The 15,832-nt window shown below is 50.0% G+C and overlaps 1 protein-coding gene across 1 annotated transcript in view; it reads right to left on the reverse strand.

Moving 5' to 3' along the window:
- Nucleotides 1-667: 667 nt before the first annotated feature.
- Nucleotides 668-15,832, reverse strand: part of LOC142579992 (ADP,ATP carrier protein-like) — a 54,227-nt gene continuing 39,062 nt past the window's right edge. Inside the window, exons 3-4 of the mRNA XM_075690703.1 lie at nt 2,554-2,942; nt 668-1,163 (exon numbers count right to left, since the gene is read on the reverse strand). Coding sequence (XP_075546818.1) covers nt 810-1,163; nt 2,554-2,942 — 743 coding nt within the window. The 3' untranslated portion in view covers nt 668-809. The remainder of the gene's footprint in view (nt 1,164-2,553; nt 2,943-15,832) is intronic.

Here is a 15,832-nt window from a genome sequence, read left to right on the forward strand (position 1 = left end):
GGCAACGTTGCAACCCTTCGGGCGCGAGGGCAAATTCAGTGCGGTCGGTGGCACGAGCGAATGTGTCCTGCGATGAGTACAAAATGATGCCTATACATAAACACCGATCCCCGGTCGCATCGGCGCGAGGCGTCCGCTGTCAGCCTCGCGGCGCCCCCGAACGGGAAACGAGGCGGGCTTTCGAGATCGCGCAGAGGTTGCGCTGACGCCTCGCGCCGAGAGGAATGCGGTTCGGCCTACGGGCCCGTACGCGTCTTCTAACCGAAACACCTTGAGTTCCAGCGCGCGTGTCTTACGTATCGCGACGAAATTTTGTCGTGCCGTTCCCGCGGGTGCCTGTAAAATACAAACCTCTCGAGACTATAGCTGAAGAAAAAAAAAAGAAAGCTAAAAAAGGAGGAATTCTGGCTCTTGACGCTTCTCTTGGTCGCGTGTGGTCGGTTAACTACAAATGATGGCCAGCAACTCTCCCGAACGACCGATTTCATTCTACTGTACACATAGCTAGCAATAAACCGCCTTTCCTGGAGGCATCATTGGTATACGCCGAAAGGTTCGAATGACTGGTGCCAGAATCAAACGCTTAAGCCTACAATACACGGCTCCTATGGAGCCGCTGCTGCAGCTTGACTGTCTTGCGTGTGCCGCGAGGGCCTGTGGCTCTCTCTTTTTCTTTTTTTTTTCTGAATCACGGACCCATCGGTGCGACGGGCTAGAAGACGCCTCGGGCGTTCCTCGACGCGGCTTACCCCTCGCCTCGCCGTCCCCCGTTCGTAAGACTACTCTCTCCCCGTTCTTCGTGGGAGCCCCTAGAAGATGAACGACTTGATCTCGTCGTACAGGACGAGCACGAGCGCGCCCCCGGTGCCCCGGAGGACGTTGGAGAAGGCCCCCTTGAAGAAAGCAGCACCACCTTCCGTCTTGTAGATCTTGCCCCAGCAGTGCACGGTGCTCTTGTACTGGCGCTCCTCCACGGCGCGCCCGCTCTGCATCATCATCCGCCTCCGGACGGTGTCGAACGGGTAGGAGATGATGCCCGCCACGGTGGTCACGGTCTGGGCGATCATCCACGAGATGACGATGGGCGTGTTCTTGGGGTCCGGAAGCATGCCCTTGGCCGTGTCGAAGAAGCCGAAGTAGGCCGCCCGGTAGATGATGATGCCCTGCGTGGCGGATTGCCAAAAGTGAGAGAGAGAGAGAGAAATGGAGCGTTTCTTTTCTTCCTTTTTTCTCTGCGCGTATATAGCAGTGCAGAGGGAAATGTCTTTCGCGCAGGCAATCTATAGCAGCAACAGCTTGCTTTCGGGAACAAATATTTGGTTACGTCTATTAGATCACAAACTAATAGATTATACCAGTATTACACGGTCACTTTCGATCGCAATCGGGCCCTAACGGGATCGAGCTCGCTCCGGATCGAGTGATCCGGACATCGCGATTGAGCCTGTTGATCGCGATCGCGCAGGCTGACCACAATGTGTACTTCGGATAGTTGCACACGATCGGCAGGCAATACTAGCATTGCCCGCAAACGAAAGAAAATGTTATTGGTAAAAAAAGTTTTATATTGTAATTTTTACGACATATTAGACCAATTCGATAAGTGCTTTGGATCCACTAGACCCTTGGCGCACTTGAGCTCACCCAAACTCCATCCGAACCACTCGATCTTGTAGCGGCGATGATGGTCGATCGAGATCAAGAAATTCGATCCGGATCAGGAGCGACCGCAATCGAAAGCGGCCGTGTGACACCGCGATATTAGAAACCGAGACGGAAGACCGGTCACAAAGAATAATGAAATATTGAACGCGAGAAACAAGGCAAGAACTCGATCGTGAAAGAACTTGCGTTCTTATCACAATCAAGTTTATTAAACAAACCCATTTTCGTGGTTATCGACAGCTTGAAATAAATAATTTATGCGTGGCATTTCTTCAGTCGGTTCTGTGATACTTGTTTGGTTGTATTATAGTTTCCCTTTCGATACCCAGGAGGACCGGGTTTGCTTCAGGACGTCAACGATGTCTGGCTCTTTCCGTTACTACAATCGTTGCGGCTGCCTCATGCGAACGTAACCAAACAAAACGCGTGCAGCATTCTCGTTAATTCCTTTTATGAGCAACGTCCCGATATCTCGCCTAATATCGCCGAATGACGCGTGTCAAGACTTGCGCGTTGACGTCAGTACAATGCCGGTAACGCCAGGTAGGGCACTTTGAGGCCAACCTTATTACCGAATTAAAGTATCGGCATTTCTCAACCTATCGCACGTCCAAAGTATCCTCCGTTTACATTTGAGGAGCCTACTTTGGAGTTTCCGCAACTTGAAAAAAAAAAATACGTGTCAGTGGTTCATTGTTGCCTCGTGGTTTCGGTAAGCGAGTCCGTGATAAAACAGTTGCCGAAAATAACCAACGGCGTTTCCAGTGACCGTGTCCCCGCTCCTGTAAGAAGTGTCTCGCCGACTGGCACCGGCTGAGTCTGCAGCAAGCTGGGCAGGATGCGATCGGTGGGCACGCAATCGCAACTACACACAGAGGCCATACTGACCTGGACGGAGACGCCGAAGCCTCGGTACAGCCCCATGAGCCCGTCGGACTTGTAGATCTTGGTGAGGCAGTTGCCCAGCCCGCTGAACTCCCGCTGTCCGGCACCCTTGCCCGTATCTGCGGCCAGTCGGGTCCGGGCAAAGTCCAGCGGGTACACGAAGCACAGGGACGTGGCTCCGGCCGCACCTCCGGAGGCCAGGTTGCCGGCGAAGTAGCGCCAGAACTGGGTCCGCTTGTCGACGCCCCCGAGGAAGATCTGCTTGTACTTGTCCTTGAAGGCGAAGTTGAGCGCCTGGGTGGGGAAGTATCTGATCACGTTGGCCAAGTTGCCGCGCCAGAAGCTGAGGAAGCCCTGCTCTTTGGGGATGCGGACGAAGCAGTCGATCATGCCTGCACATTGTCGAGGAGAAAAGAGAAAGGAACGAGATGTGCGTTTTATTGTCGGCCCATTCTGCCCAGGATCACAGCGCAACCCGAGATACAATCCGGCACATGCACCCGGGATACAACCGATCATCGGTGTTTGCGGGAGCGATATTCGAAGGAGCTACACGTAGGCAGTTGAAATTTGCAAGTAGCACGTAAGCAAAGCGTAGATAGTAGCAGGAGCCTTAGACACTGTAGGGAAAAATCCCCAAACCCGTAATTGATTAACCAATTAGCGAGAAACATTGGAAGGCATTCGGAAATCTTGGCCTCAACAGCTTCAATCAGCTGACGCTTGGCGTACGTCTACTATAAGTTACCGTAGACTTCGTGGAGTGCTCTTACATACTTAATAGCAGTGCAGCATTGAGCTATCAAAGGATCCAGCTTCTGCCGAAGAAATCTGTGGCCACCCGGCTACCTGGTAATTCATTTTAAACGCAGCGCAACCACGGACGCAGGCCAGAAAGGACAATGCTACTGTGTTCGCTTATTCTTTCGTTCTGTCTTCCCTCCGCTGTCGAAAAGTTAATGCAAGGATCGCGCAGTCCAAAAGGATATTTATTGGCCTTTGAAAAGTACGTCTCATTAGTTTGAACTTCAGTTACGCTCCTGGCAGCGATGAGAGGCAGAATTAGAGAGATTAGTGTCATGCAGGTATCTGTTACTCGTTGGCTTACAACACCAAGAGAGGGAGAGGAGAAACAAATGGTCAGATCTCCAGCAGTGATGTTGAAAAAAAGAATGTAATACAAGCAACAACGAGAGGTCAGCTTATCGCTCGCAAAGTCTACATACAAGCGGCGTTATTTCCAACTTCCCGGGTAAACGCGCAAGAAGGCGATGGCGTGTCACTAATTTAGGCCTGTTGTTCCCTTCAGATCTGCGCTCTCCGTCACGCTGCAACAAGCCGAGTGGGTAAGCTAGACGGTGCATGTGCTGGGAGCAAACAGCGCCGAAATTGGTGTAGAATAACAAGAAGGCAACGGACGCGGCGCTGATTACCAAGTGAATGATTTATCGCATGAGATCTGGCTCATAACTCCTGGAAGGGGAAGAAAAAAAGAAGGAAATAACACTAATAGCATATTTCGCCCAATGGGCAAAGCGGTGACAGCCATACCAATGCGGGTTTCTTGTAGGCCCCTCAGCTTTAGCACGGTCTCGCGCCCACGTGACCACGCGACTTGGTTCACCACGCGAAATTCCCTCTTCGCGAGGATAATGATGATGAAAAACTTTATTTATCCCTCTTTAAAGGGAAGGGGGCAATGGAATAGAGGGTGGGGTGAGGGACTACTTGAAGTAGGCCTCCTTTATCCTCTCAGCCCACTCCAGGATGGCCTCCTGAAGATCGGGCCTGGAGCTGCGAGGAAGAATTTCACTACTTGCATCAATCTTGACTCTGTCTACCTTTCACTGTATGATTGGAGTCTGCACTGTGTCCTTGAGCATGTCCGGTTTGTTTGCTTCCGTTTTCACGGAGCTGTGATTCCTTTATATGTGCGCGATTATCCTTAATAAAATCTGTTAAGAGCCAGTGCCGTGCTGTTGCTTATTCCTTCTTCTGTGGCTGTTTCTTCGCGCTGTTTCACACTTTAAAATGAAAATATTTTTTTGTTGTTGACTAGCTCGCAACTTTTGCGCCCCTTTAGACTGCTTTGCACTGTTGCAGCATTTCAGTTAACTCTTTATACTGGCACTTATACTGATGCGCAGTCTGTATATTTTATTACTTCCATGGCATGGCGCACCGGCCACGAGCATGTGTATTTCAGTTGTTTCTCAATTACAAGCTCCTTAGTTGTCCGGACGTCAAGTTGTGAACTGCATTTGTTGTCTCAAATAATGTAAACAAACCTTCCATCGTTCTATTCTTTCACTAAATAAATTTCCCGGAATATTTATATGCCGTTTTGTTTGAAATGAGCAAGTATTCGGTATTCAATTCGATGTTTCCAAGATTGTTTTTCTCGAATATTGGTGTTCGATTCGATTCGAAAAACTTGCCATGAAATTTACACTGAGGAAAAGTACAAAGGACCACATATATACAGAAAAGAACCACATTTGTGCATAACATCGAAAAATTATGTGGTGATAAATTCGGGTGAACAACCTACAGGTACATTTCACTTTCCCGACCGATCACTGACGAAAAGTTCTTATATAAGGAAAGCATAATGAAGTCGATCCGAGTCAGTGATTCGTCTTGAATGCCGCTCTGTTATATCTGATATTCTGTGCGTTCTTTAGTTCGCGCTCAATACGCCTCATTGACATTTGTTTTCAGTACCGAAGCGCCGGGGGAAAAAAACGAGTATGCGTCAACTGCGCAGGTCCACATATGGTCCTTTGTGTCCCAAATCCACATCTTCATGCAGAGTAGCACGTACGTGGCTACATACAAGTCGATAGAATTACCTGCGTTTCATTAAGAGCTTTCTCCCGTGCGAGTCATTATGACGCTCCTCTCTTTTTTTTTATTTGCTTCTAACTGCCGGGATGTTCGCACAAGTGCAACAAAACAGTACGCTAAGGGCAGGAAGAGTAGTGATCACGGGGCTGAGCATGATTTGTGCCATGTAAGACCGCAATTCTGCACCGGACATTGGGCAGGGTGCATGTGGGTCGATGTATTAGCGCGCGCCTGAGAAAGCGTAATACTATGCGGGTTTGTGTATTATGCATACATTAGGAGCCGAGAGACTGTAAAGCGAACTTCTCATCAGTATTGTCTAGGAAACGCAAATGCACGGCCGCTATTCGCGATTACGAACAGCGCATTACTTGAGTCCGTAGCTAAGACGAAATTGTTTTTTTTTTATTTCGTAACACTGAACAGTTGTTGTCGGGAACGATGCCAGTAGAACGATTACATACAGTGCAAAAAAAAAAAAAAGATTACGGACGTTTGATTTCAATTTGTGAAAGTCAGATGCTACTTTAGGATCAGATCGCAATGATTTGGAGCTGCGAAAATTGGCCGTAAATTGCCCCAGTTACGTGTAGGTATCGGTAATAAACAGCTGTCGTTAGAAGCGGTTGGGGTAGACCTGAAAAGAGGAAACCGGCTGTTAGTTAATTATAGGGAATGCGCGCTTTTCTGCTTACAAATTTATGTACAAGTATCCCAAGTGAATACTTGAACATAACTCGCACAACTTTAGTGTTTAAACCAATAAAACACCGAGAGAATTGAATCTGATGTCCACTTACTATAGGTGTGAATGCAAATAGCCCGACTTCTTTTTTTTTTTTTTTTTTTTTTTTTTAGCAATGGGGAATCGGTTTCGTCCGTGTTCCCCACGTGACGAAACGTTACAGTTTCCGAAATCGGATCGAGCGGCTTTTTTCCGCCTTTATCGAAGCAAAACCTTCGTACGTGGTTAACAATGTATACCGGCACATCTCAGTTCCACCGCCGACCCATAACTAAACGCCATTGTACGAGGAACTTCACGAAATCAGTGCCAGTCGGTGGGCTGCTTCGAACAGTGTCTCCTCCTGACCGTTTTTCTTCGTGTTGTTTCGACGTTTCCCATTAATGCTTGCCCAGAATATGGCAACAAAAAAAAAGAGAAAGTGGATGCCACCTATACGCAGCGTCCATTGTCTTTTTATCGATTGTGCGAAAATGAGGTCGGCTGACTCGTTGCAGAAAAGGCGGCAAGGTGATTTATTTTTCATTTCATTCGTACGCCAATAGAGTTCCAAGAATTTTGTTGTATGCATCGAGCGACTGGCGTCCCTGGCAGAAGTGGCCTTGATCTTCTTTCACTCCGCTGCCACGCCGTCGTAGTTTGTTTCCTCCGATTTAGTCTGAATTGATGAACGTTCGCGGAAAGGGGCAGAATATATGAATATATATATATATATATATATATATATATATATATATATATATATATATATATATATATATATATATATATATATATATATATATATCATGTTAGTATGGTGTTACCACTCTTAATTTCGATCTGCATTCTGTAAGTTGTTTTACCTGTTATCTGTGACCATTCAACCTGTTATATTCTGCAAACGTGTTCTTGTGGAGGTCTTTGATAAACTTTATTGAAAGGGGGAAGGGGGACGTGGCTGAGGGATTGGGCTAAAGGCCCTGGGCCTGCTCGGCCTTCTCCGCCCAGTCCACCAGTTCAAGCTGTCGGTCGACGTCCCCGGAACTGAGCCAGGCTGGACAGTCAGTCTCGCTGCTGGCGGGGGGATGAGGAAACGGGAGCGAGGTGCATTCCCACATTATGTGTGCGAGTGTTCCTGTTTCTGAACAGAGCCTACATTGGGTCGCTTTCCTTGCCCCCTGTGATTTTGTTAATGTACTTTGGGTGTGGGTATGTGTTTGTCTGAAGTTGCCGAAACGCGACCGCTTGCGTTTTATCGAGTTGCTTGGCCGGTGGTGGGAGCGCGCGACGCCTCAAGCGATACCTATGGGCTATTTCGTGATAAGTCTCGCAGCGTTCCTCGTGTCTCTCCTCCTCGTTCACGCCGTCCGCATCCGCGCACGAGGCTCGGCGCGCGAGATCTCGAGCCAAACTGTGAGCCGACGCGTTGCCGGGCACAGCCGCGTGAGCGGGGGCCCACACGAGGGTTTTCAAGCCGCTTAGGGGGCGTCGTGTGAGGACATGGTACGCCTGTTTGGAAATTCTACCGCGGACGAAATTGCCGATGGCCTGCTTGCTGTCGCTGATGACGGTGTTCGCTTCCGCATGCATGGCCATGGCAATCGCGGTTCCCTCCGCTTCCACCACTCGGCCAGCCGTGATTGTTGTCTGTTGTATCAATCCTCCGTTGTGATCCGCTACCACCGCGGTCATGAGGTCGCCGCGAAGGTGTCTGGCTGCGTATGTGTAGACCACTCCATCTTGCGAGCCATAGCGTCGCCGAATGGCTTCACTACGGGCCTGCCGACGGCCCTGATGGAACTCGGGGTCCATGTTGCGGATAGAGGTGGGGCATAAATATGTCCCCTGACCTTTCGCACAATCGTCATGTACTCTGTAACCTCGGGGATAGCCTCGAGACTGAGCTTCCGGAGGACTGTGCGGCCAGCCGGGGTTAGCGAGAGACGACGGACTTGGGCTGTGTGGTGAGCGTCTAAGAGCTCCTCGATCATGTTGTGCATGCCTAAGGCCTCTAACCTCTAGCACAAAGGCCCAGGGCTGCCTTTGTGCTTCGTCTGATCATTGTGTTTAATTTGCCTAAGTCCGTGGCTGCGAGTTTGACATATGGCGCCGAGTACATGGTTCTGCTGGTTATGTATGCCTGCACAAGTCGGAGCAGATCGCCCTCGCCCATGCCGTGGTGCCGATTAGCCGCCCGGCGAATGAGCTATAGAGTGTAGTTGGTCGCCCTCTGGAGTTCCTTTAACATGAGCCCGCAGCGCAGCGTGTTCTGAAAGTCTAGCCCCAATATTTTGATAATGGGGCGCTCCGGTATGGTAAGTTCTCCGACCTTAAGCTCAAGGAAGCGCCTTCTCCGTGGTAATCCCCTGGGACAGCTACTTCTGTATCTCCTTAGTTTTGTATTGACCCACCTCTGCTATGTCTTGTATGGAGACAGCAGTATCTGGAAATAAATAAAAATAAAAAAGGCTAGGACTTCACTCCCCACTTCGCAAGCTGCGGTCCGCGCGGCAGTTTGCTATCAGGAGTGCCTTACCATCAATTATGTGGTTCTTATGCTTGTTTTGTGTTTTTTTTTAATTATTGAAACGTATACTGTTCGTATGTGATATGCGTGATCCCAAAGAATGTATGCACTGTTCGCTTCACTTTGCTGACTGCTTGAAGACATCTCCTTAAGGGTTTTCGCGACACTGTTCCTGGCCATGCACTCCCGCCGGGATCGGCCCACGCTTTTGCTGACGGACGCGGACGAGAAGAAATGCCAACCAAATATATTTGCCAACAGCTTCGCTGTAAAACAAGTGTTTTTGCTCCTGAATTCTTTGTACGAGCAGAGGCCGGTCGAGCTTGATATTGGGCACATTCCTATCGAAGACAGCCGGCTAATGGTAAACGAACGAGAGACCTCGCGAACTCGTCTCCTGTATCATTACAGGCGAGCAACGCGTAGAGCTCGGCCCGTAAGACACGCCCCCAGCCGATGTCTACGTTCGCACGACTCTGTCCAAGCACCATTATACGCAACTGCTATTCTTGACCTAGGCAAATGCAGTTATTGTTGACGTAAATAAGTGTCATTGATGTGCCGTCAAACGGCTGTTACAACCACTGAAACTTTCAACAATCCTAGGCGCACTCGCTTCCTTAATTTCCTTTTCTTCTTTTCCCCTTCTTATATATATATATATATATATATATATGCCCGCACCCACGGCCAGTGGTTCCTCACGGTCAAAATATAAGAACCTCGAGTCACTAAAGAAAAGCCGCGGCGTCTATATTTAAAGCAGCGGCCCTCTGCGCTCGCCCGGAGATTGTGGCCCGACCCGATGCCCCAGAACAGAGCCGTGTCGGTCGGCCCGGGTCACCTTCCCCGCGAATAACATAGCGCGCGCCCTCGACTCCCCGGCGGTTTTCCTCGCTGCCGCTACTGGCGTGATTGAGAAGGAGAGCTCTCGAAGGCGGAATCAGCCGCCGCGACGGCGCACTGGCAGATGACCGCTGGCTGCCGCTGGCGCGCCGCTAGCAGACGACAGCCTCGCGTCACAAAGTGCGTTGAAGTGACGCCAGCGAAAGTTGCGCTCGCCGCTCGCCAATCGCGCGCGGGGACGCGGCACTGACGTCAGAAGGGAGCGCTGGCAATCAATGGGGACCCCTTCCGCCCGTGTCCTGGCGTTCGGCAGCAGCAGTGAGGGTGTGTCGTCTGTGTGGCGGCGTAGAAAGGCAGTCTGTCGGCTTCTGTACAGTTTTGGAATTTTCTGTGGCGGCCGCGTTCGTTTCACAGGCGGAAGCAAAGTAGACGGCGCACGCCGCGAGCCAAGGCTGTCTCCATTACAGCTCGATATTGAGACTGCGTCCTCGATCGTGCTAGCGGTCCGGGGCCTCTACGCACCGTGTCGCGACGTCGCAGGGATAGAGTCCCAATGCCGTGACTGGAATGCCCAGTTATCGCGAGGCGGTGACCGACCGCAGATGAGTCGGTTGCGACATCGGACGGGCGAGTTCACCGACGCGGCAAGGCAGTGAGCCGCACTTCGCTGGTCTCCCCAGACTGGCTCGCTTCGCTTTGCGTTTTATTGTAGGAATCCAAGGGAGCTTCGTTCTGTGAGCGCCTTTCTAAGGTCTTGCTGAGGTCCTCGCTGCTGACTCACGAGGCATCGTCTCCTTTGCTACGCGGAAATCTTTCGATTAAAAGAGCTTCGTGCTCAAGGTCGGCACCACGTCAATGGAGTACACCCTCACATCTAGCTGAATCCGAAATTCGTTTTTACCGTGAAGTTTGACGTCCGGAACCTTCTACTGAGAAAGGAGCGTTTGCATTTATTTATTTATTTATTTATTTATGAGGAAAATGTAAGAGATCAATAATTGGTATTTGAAGAAATGATGGCACAATGGAGTTGTCGTTTGCCAACAGTTTCGAGAGTGTAACTGTCTTCGTCAGGGCAGTCTAGTTTGAAGTTATATATATATATATATATATATATATATATATATATATATATATATATATATATATGTATACTGAAGGAACGTGTGGCGGTCTACACGCTGCTTCCGAGGACCACCACGGAGGGAACGAGCTCTAGCGTGTTCCTTTCGCGTGCCGGTGGCAGAAAGTTGGGCTCTCTCAAGCTTGGAGTTCATCGCGAACCTAGACCTAATGAGTGAAAGGCTCCTCAAGCACACCTCTTCCGAACACCGAGGCCGTGCCAACGATTGCCTCGCTCCAAGATGCGTCCGTCGACGTCCACGTGCTCTGGAATCTGTCTGATTACTCGAGTAATTTTAGAAATCTAGGCATCAGGTGTGTCGCCTACGTCTGTACCCAACATTAAATTGTTGCACTAACCAACAGATGACACGAAATCGGGGCCTCACAGCGAGTGCACATTTGCGAGGCCGTCTGCTGCGCTGCAAAAGGTTAGATAGACAACTTGCATGCCGCAAATCATGAAGCTGTCTTATACGTGTGTGTGTGTGCTATGCGATATGCGTATACTTGTGTTTCTGACAATTAACTCCAGTTGTTAGTCTCCGGCCGTGCCGTGTTTCCTTGGCGTCCCTTGTTTATCGCCCTATTAATCGTCAGTATGAAATAGCAGCTCACCCAGCATTCTCTACTTCTATGTGTAGTTCTCTATCGCACAGTTCTCTGTTGCATGCGGTGGATTCATTTACATAACATAACAAACGCACAAAAGGTGATAAATGTAACGCCTTTCTTCCAGCACCTGATAAAGCCCATAAGGAAATAGAATCACCAGTCACGTCTCGGCAAGGAATCTCCTTGGGGCATTGTACCTCTCCACCTTCAGCAGTTAGTTCTCGCCTTATTGGTACGCGCACGTCCTCGTTAATGTTTCAGCGTCGCTTACCCAACACATCTTTATTAGGTTTCCCTAGATTGCTAGTTCGGTGCTCCCAGCGTTTCTCACGATGAATTCACAACTTGGCCTAAATTCTGAAAACGCAGCGGCGGCGTCAATCTTCCATTTCTTAGTTTAGACGATAAGTTAGTTGTGCGGCTGCATCACAACCTCGAATAATAGAAAAACGGAGCTTAATAAAAGGTTGAAAAATGAAAAAGCTGCTATGCGTGCGTTGTAGGTGCAGTTTCAAAGGGCAGTCGGCATTGCCGCCGTTGCCAGTTCGAATCGAATACTATTCGCAGTCACCTCCAGGAGTAGAGTATTCCACGTTCAGCTATGTGCCTACATAGACAGTGATCTGCACCGTTCAGCTGCGATGGCTTTCGATCTCAGCTAACGAACTGGACAGGTTCAACGACGCCACCCTTCAGCGATCACCGAGAGTTCACTTAAAGGCGACCACAATAGGTTATGGAACGCGTGAGTTCCGAAAAAAAAGCTGAATTACCGCGAAGCTTGGGCACACGACGTCGATTCCGAAACTTTCAGTGCGTGGTATAAAGAATTTGCGATCGACAAAGTGTTCTTATAAACTAGCGGAAATTCGTATCTGTCGCGGAATCCGTGTTCCGTAAACTTTGCAGTGGCCGACTGTAAATTGCAGGCACGGAAAGCGCAAGACGAAGTATGTGCACGACCAGCGGCAGTCGATCACTTTCACCCCCTGTCGCTGCGAACGCGACGACGCCTGGCCGTTGTTTGTCGAGCGAGCGGGAAGACCGCGAGGTCGTCCCCGCGTGACGTCACGGGACGTCCACGTCACGGCCTCCGTAGCGCGATTGCGAGCACTCGCGAAAGTGCGCGACCGAAACAAACAAAAAAAGAAAAACCGCTTCGGGCGTCACGTGTTCTGCACGTGCCGGCTCGCGACGCTGCAGCGCCGGCGCAGATAGCGCAGCTGTGCGCGCGCGTGGCATTTCTTTATGCGCGCGCTGGCAACGCCGAACAAACAGCTCGTGGCGTTTGCCGCTGTCGTACGATCGCAGCTGTTACCGCTGGAATTGCTACTGATTGGCTCTTTTCTTTTCTTTTTTTTTTCTTTTTTTTTTTACGACTACGCCCCCAAGCCGCAGTTGTGCAATGGGAGAGACGACGCATTCGCTTCTCGCTGGCCGTGTTTGCTGTAACGCACCACAATATATATCGGCAGAAACCATCGGAGGGTCATTACCATGCGTAAGCTTCCTGGTAGGCGTGCTGAGATATGCTACTGGAAACATTTGCTGTTTAGCTCTGTTGGTTAATGCTAAGAGTCGTGTGGATGCTGTGACGGTGCGCCGTCTTAGTGATTGGCCTGCGTTGCAAAGCAGGTTAAGATTACCTCGCGAAGAGACATAGCCTGCAGTGGTGTAAGGGTGCGCCCACTAAGCCGTCACATTTGAGTGTGCTGTCTACGGGGTTGGCTCAGTTCACTCGGCCACGCACAGCTGTCCGCGCAAGAAAAAAAAAATAAACGGGGTTTAGCGTGCCACAGTAGGAGGCTGCGGATTCGTTTCCATCACCCGCGCTTCTCTAACGTGCACCTAAAGCTAAGTGCGGGGGCGTTCCTGCATTTTGGACCCATTGAAATGCGGTCCGCCGCGGCCGGCATCGAGCCAGCGACATCGAGCTTATAGCTGCTCAATGAAGAACCATTGCAAGCTTTTGCTTTAAAATAAAACTGTGCAATTCGGAGCTCTCTAATGCCAAACATAATCTGAGCGCGCTGACATATTTCACATTTCAACTCATTCAGGTTCTCATCGAGCCTGGGGCAGCACGCAGGACACCTTAGCCCGTGTAAGCCAACGCGGCTGCTCGATGTCGGACCTGGGAACACGTTGTCGTGGCCTCCCGAGGGCGCCTATTTGTCGACGCCTAACCTTCTCGATCACGCGTACGTGCTTCAGAGAGGGCAATATTCGCGCTCAATGCAACAGTGGAACGCAGAACAATCGTGCGCGCGCGCTATGGAGTGTTGTTTGGAGGGGGTTCAACGTCCGGATGCGTGGCACTGGCTCGAGAGGTCGTGTCCAAAGCATCCGCACGACTTATAATGTACAGGCCAGAAAAGACGTAACAACATGATCCCCGTCTTTCAACTAAGTATTGAGAACTTGTGGCAGTTATAAGTGCATAATAGAAAGAACCAGAATGATACCATTGCATGATTTCAATAATGCTTTAGCTCAAAGGCAGCGCCCGTGTCGTTTTCACTGCTCCCAGGTTGTCCGTGTCCCCTTCGGTCTGTACGCTGCATGATGTATGATTATCGCGATTCGGCCTACGCACGCTCGCTGTACACTTCACGCGGCCGTTCTAATTCATTCGACCCTCGTTCGGAATTTTGTCGTGGTGGGTGCGTAGACTATATAACGTTAAGTGCGCCATATAAAAAAAGAATAATAATAAAGAAGTTGACAGCCTCTAACGCATGAGAAACATCGAGCAAGTAGCTGCCTTTCTACAGGCGACGCAGCTCACGTCCTCCCGCGCAGACAACGTCAGCGCCGGAATCCTCTCGAATTTCTCTGTCACGGATAACCTTGCTATCAGCGTCAACGATCTCCGCAAGCTCTGGTTTTACTGCGCCAGTTTAGAGCTAACAAAAGGGAAAAAACAGGGGCTTGCTGTGTCCGTTCTTTTCCGTTACATCATCGTGTCGGCTTCACTGGGCCGCCTCGTCCTCGAGATGTATACGATGAAGGAAAACAAGACGTGACCGCCATCGAACTCCTGCCCTCGCATCAACGCGCACAGCTGAGAGCCGGACACGCCGATCACGGCGCCACCTCGCGGTTTTAGAACTCGGCGATTCGCGCAGGGTTCGGTGCACCACGCGCACGGCGCGTGCGTTGCGCCGGTGCGACGGACGCGGACGACGCTGTGTGCTGCATCGCAAAGAATCGACGTCCGCTGTCACATTCCGCACTAACGAGCCGGACGAATTGCAGAAGATGTTTTTTTTTTTCCCCTTTTTCGTTTACAAGGGGTGCGGGAACGCAGCACAGTGCCAAAAGGTAAATCTCTGCGCATGTTCGTCGGAAAGATCGGCAATGAAAATACGTGTTCGTCCCGATCGAACTTTGCAACACCACTTATGGCCGAGACAATAGCACGCAGGTGGCAGCATTATCGAATCACCTCGCAATTATCTCTGTAACCCATTTGGTGTACGGTCATAGCGTTTAGCGAGAGGTGTGGCCTGTGGGAGTGATTGCCCCAGTGCAACGATTGGCGCGAGTGAGGAAAACCGGATCGCTCTCGCAACCCCGATCGCGTATACTGTGTGCTTTCACCTCCAGCTCGCTTGCCGATTATGCCAGTCGCAGGTCGCGCCGATAGTCGTGCCGTTTTCATTAAACTTCTGGAGTAGAGATATGCGTCGATGTTTTTTTGTACCCTCGATAAAGGGGTTGCTGCAGCCTGCATGCTTATACCGTTCGCTAGCAATTGCTCAATCCGGCGCTTTATACAACTGCTTACCCACGCTAGTGTTCTATACATTTGCCTGACTGACTGGGCTCAACATCCCAGAGGAACGTCGTATATAGTGGACATGCATCTGATAAATTTTGATCGCCTGGAAATTTTTAACGAACGCTTAAAAAAAAAGGAGAGATAATGTCGTTACAAAACTGTCCCTGCATTTCTCCGTGCAGAAAATTGCTTATCGGCAAGGAACAGAAAGGTCAAACTTTATTTTCGCGCCTTAACCGCAGCTCCCGTGTCATAATTAGTGAAACCATGATACGTGATTATTCTTGTCCAGCCTGTGTGCGTGTGTTTTCCCCATGCGTTCGTGCCTGCGCGCATGGGCAAAAAGGAGTGGGGAAGCGTATAACATTTTGGGCTGGTTTCGAACGCATTGTGTGCGGTCTTTTATTTCTTTTTTTTATTCTGATAACAAACAGCTATCTTCGTTGGACATTGCTGCAAGATGCGAGGTCACGTGGTGTGGTCACCAGGTCTTTAAGGACGCTGAAGTCGATAGCCCCATTTTTTTTTTTTTTTTTTTTACATCCGTTCTTGCACAACAGCCACCTAGAACCGCATGCTTTTGTTTGTTTCATTGTATACGCTCAGATAAGCTTTTTCCGCGAATAAAAACTTCACCTCTCGGTAAGCGCCCATGATGCCTCCCTTCTCTGCGTGTGAGTCCTCTCTTTCTTGCGCTACCGATCACGAACGCATGCGCGCATCCCCCGTATTCTATATTTCTGCACCAATACAGCTTAAAGGTGTACGGACACGGTATTTTCGACTTTTCATGTTTTGCGTTAAATGAGGGTCC

Source organism: Dermacentor variabilis, chromosome 4 (genome assembly GCF_050947875.1).
Source record: "Dermacentor variabilis isolate Ectoservices chromosome 4, ASM5094787v1, whole genome shotgun sequence".
In the NCBI taxonomy this organism is placed as follows: Eukaryota; Metazoa; Arthropoda; class Arachnida; order Ixodida; family Ixodidae; genus Dermacentor; species Dermacentor variabilis.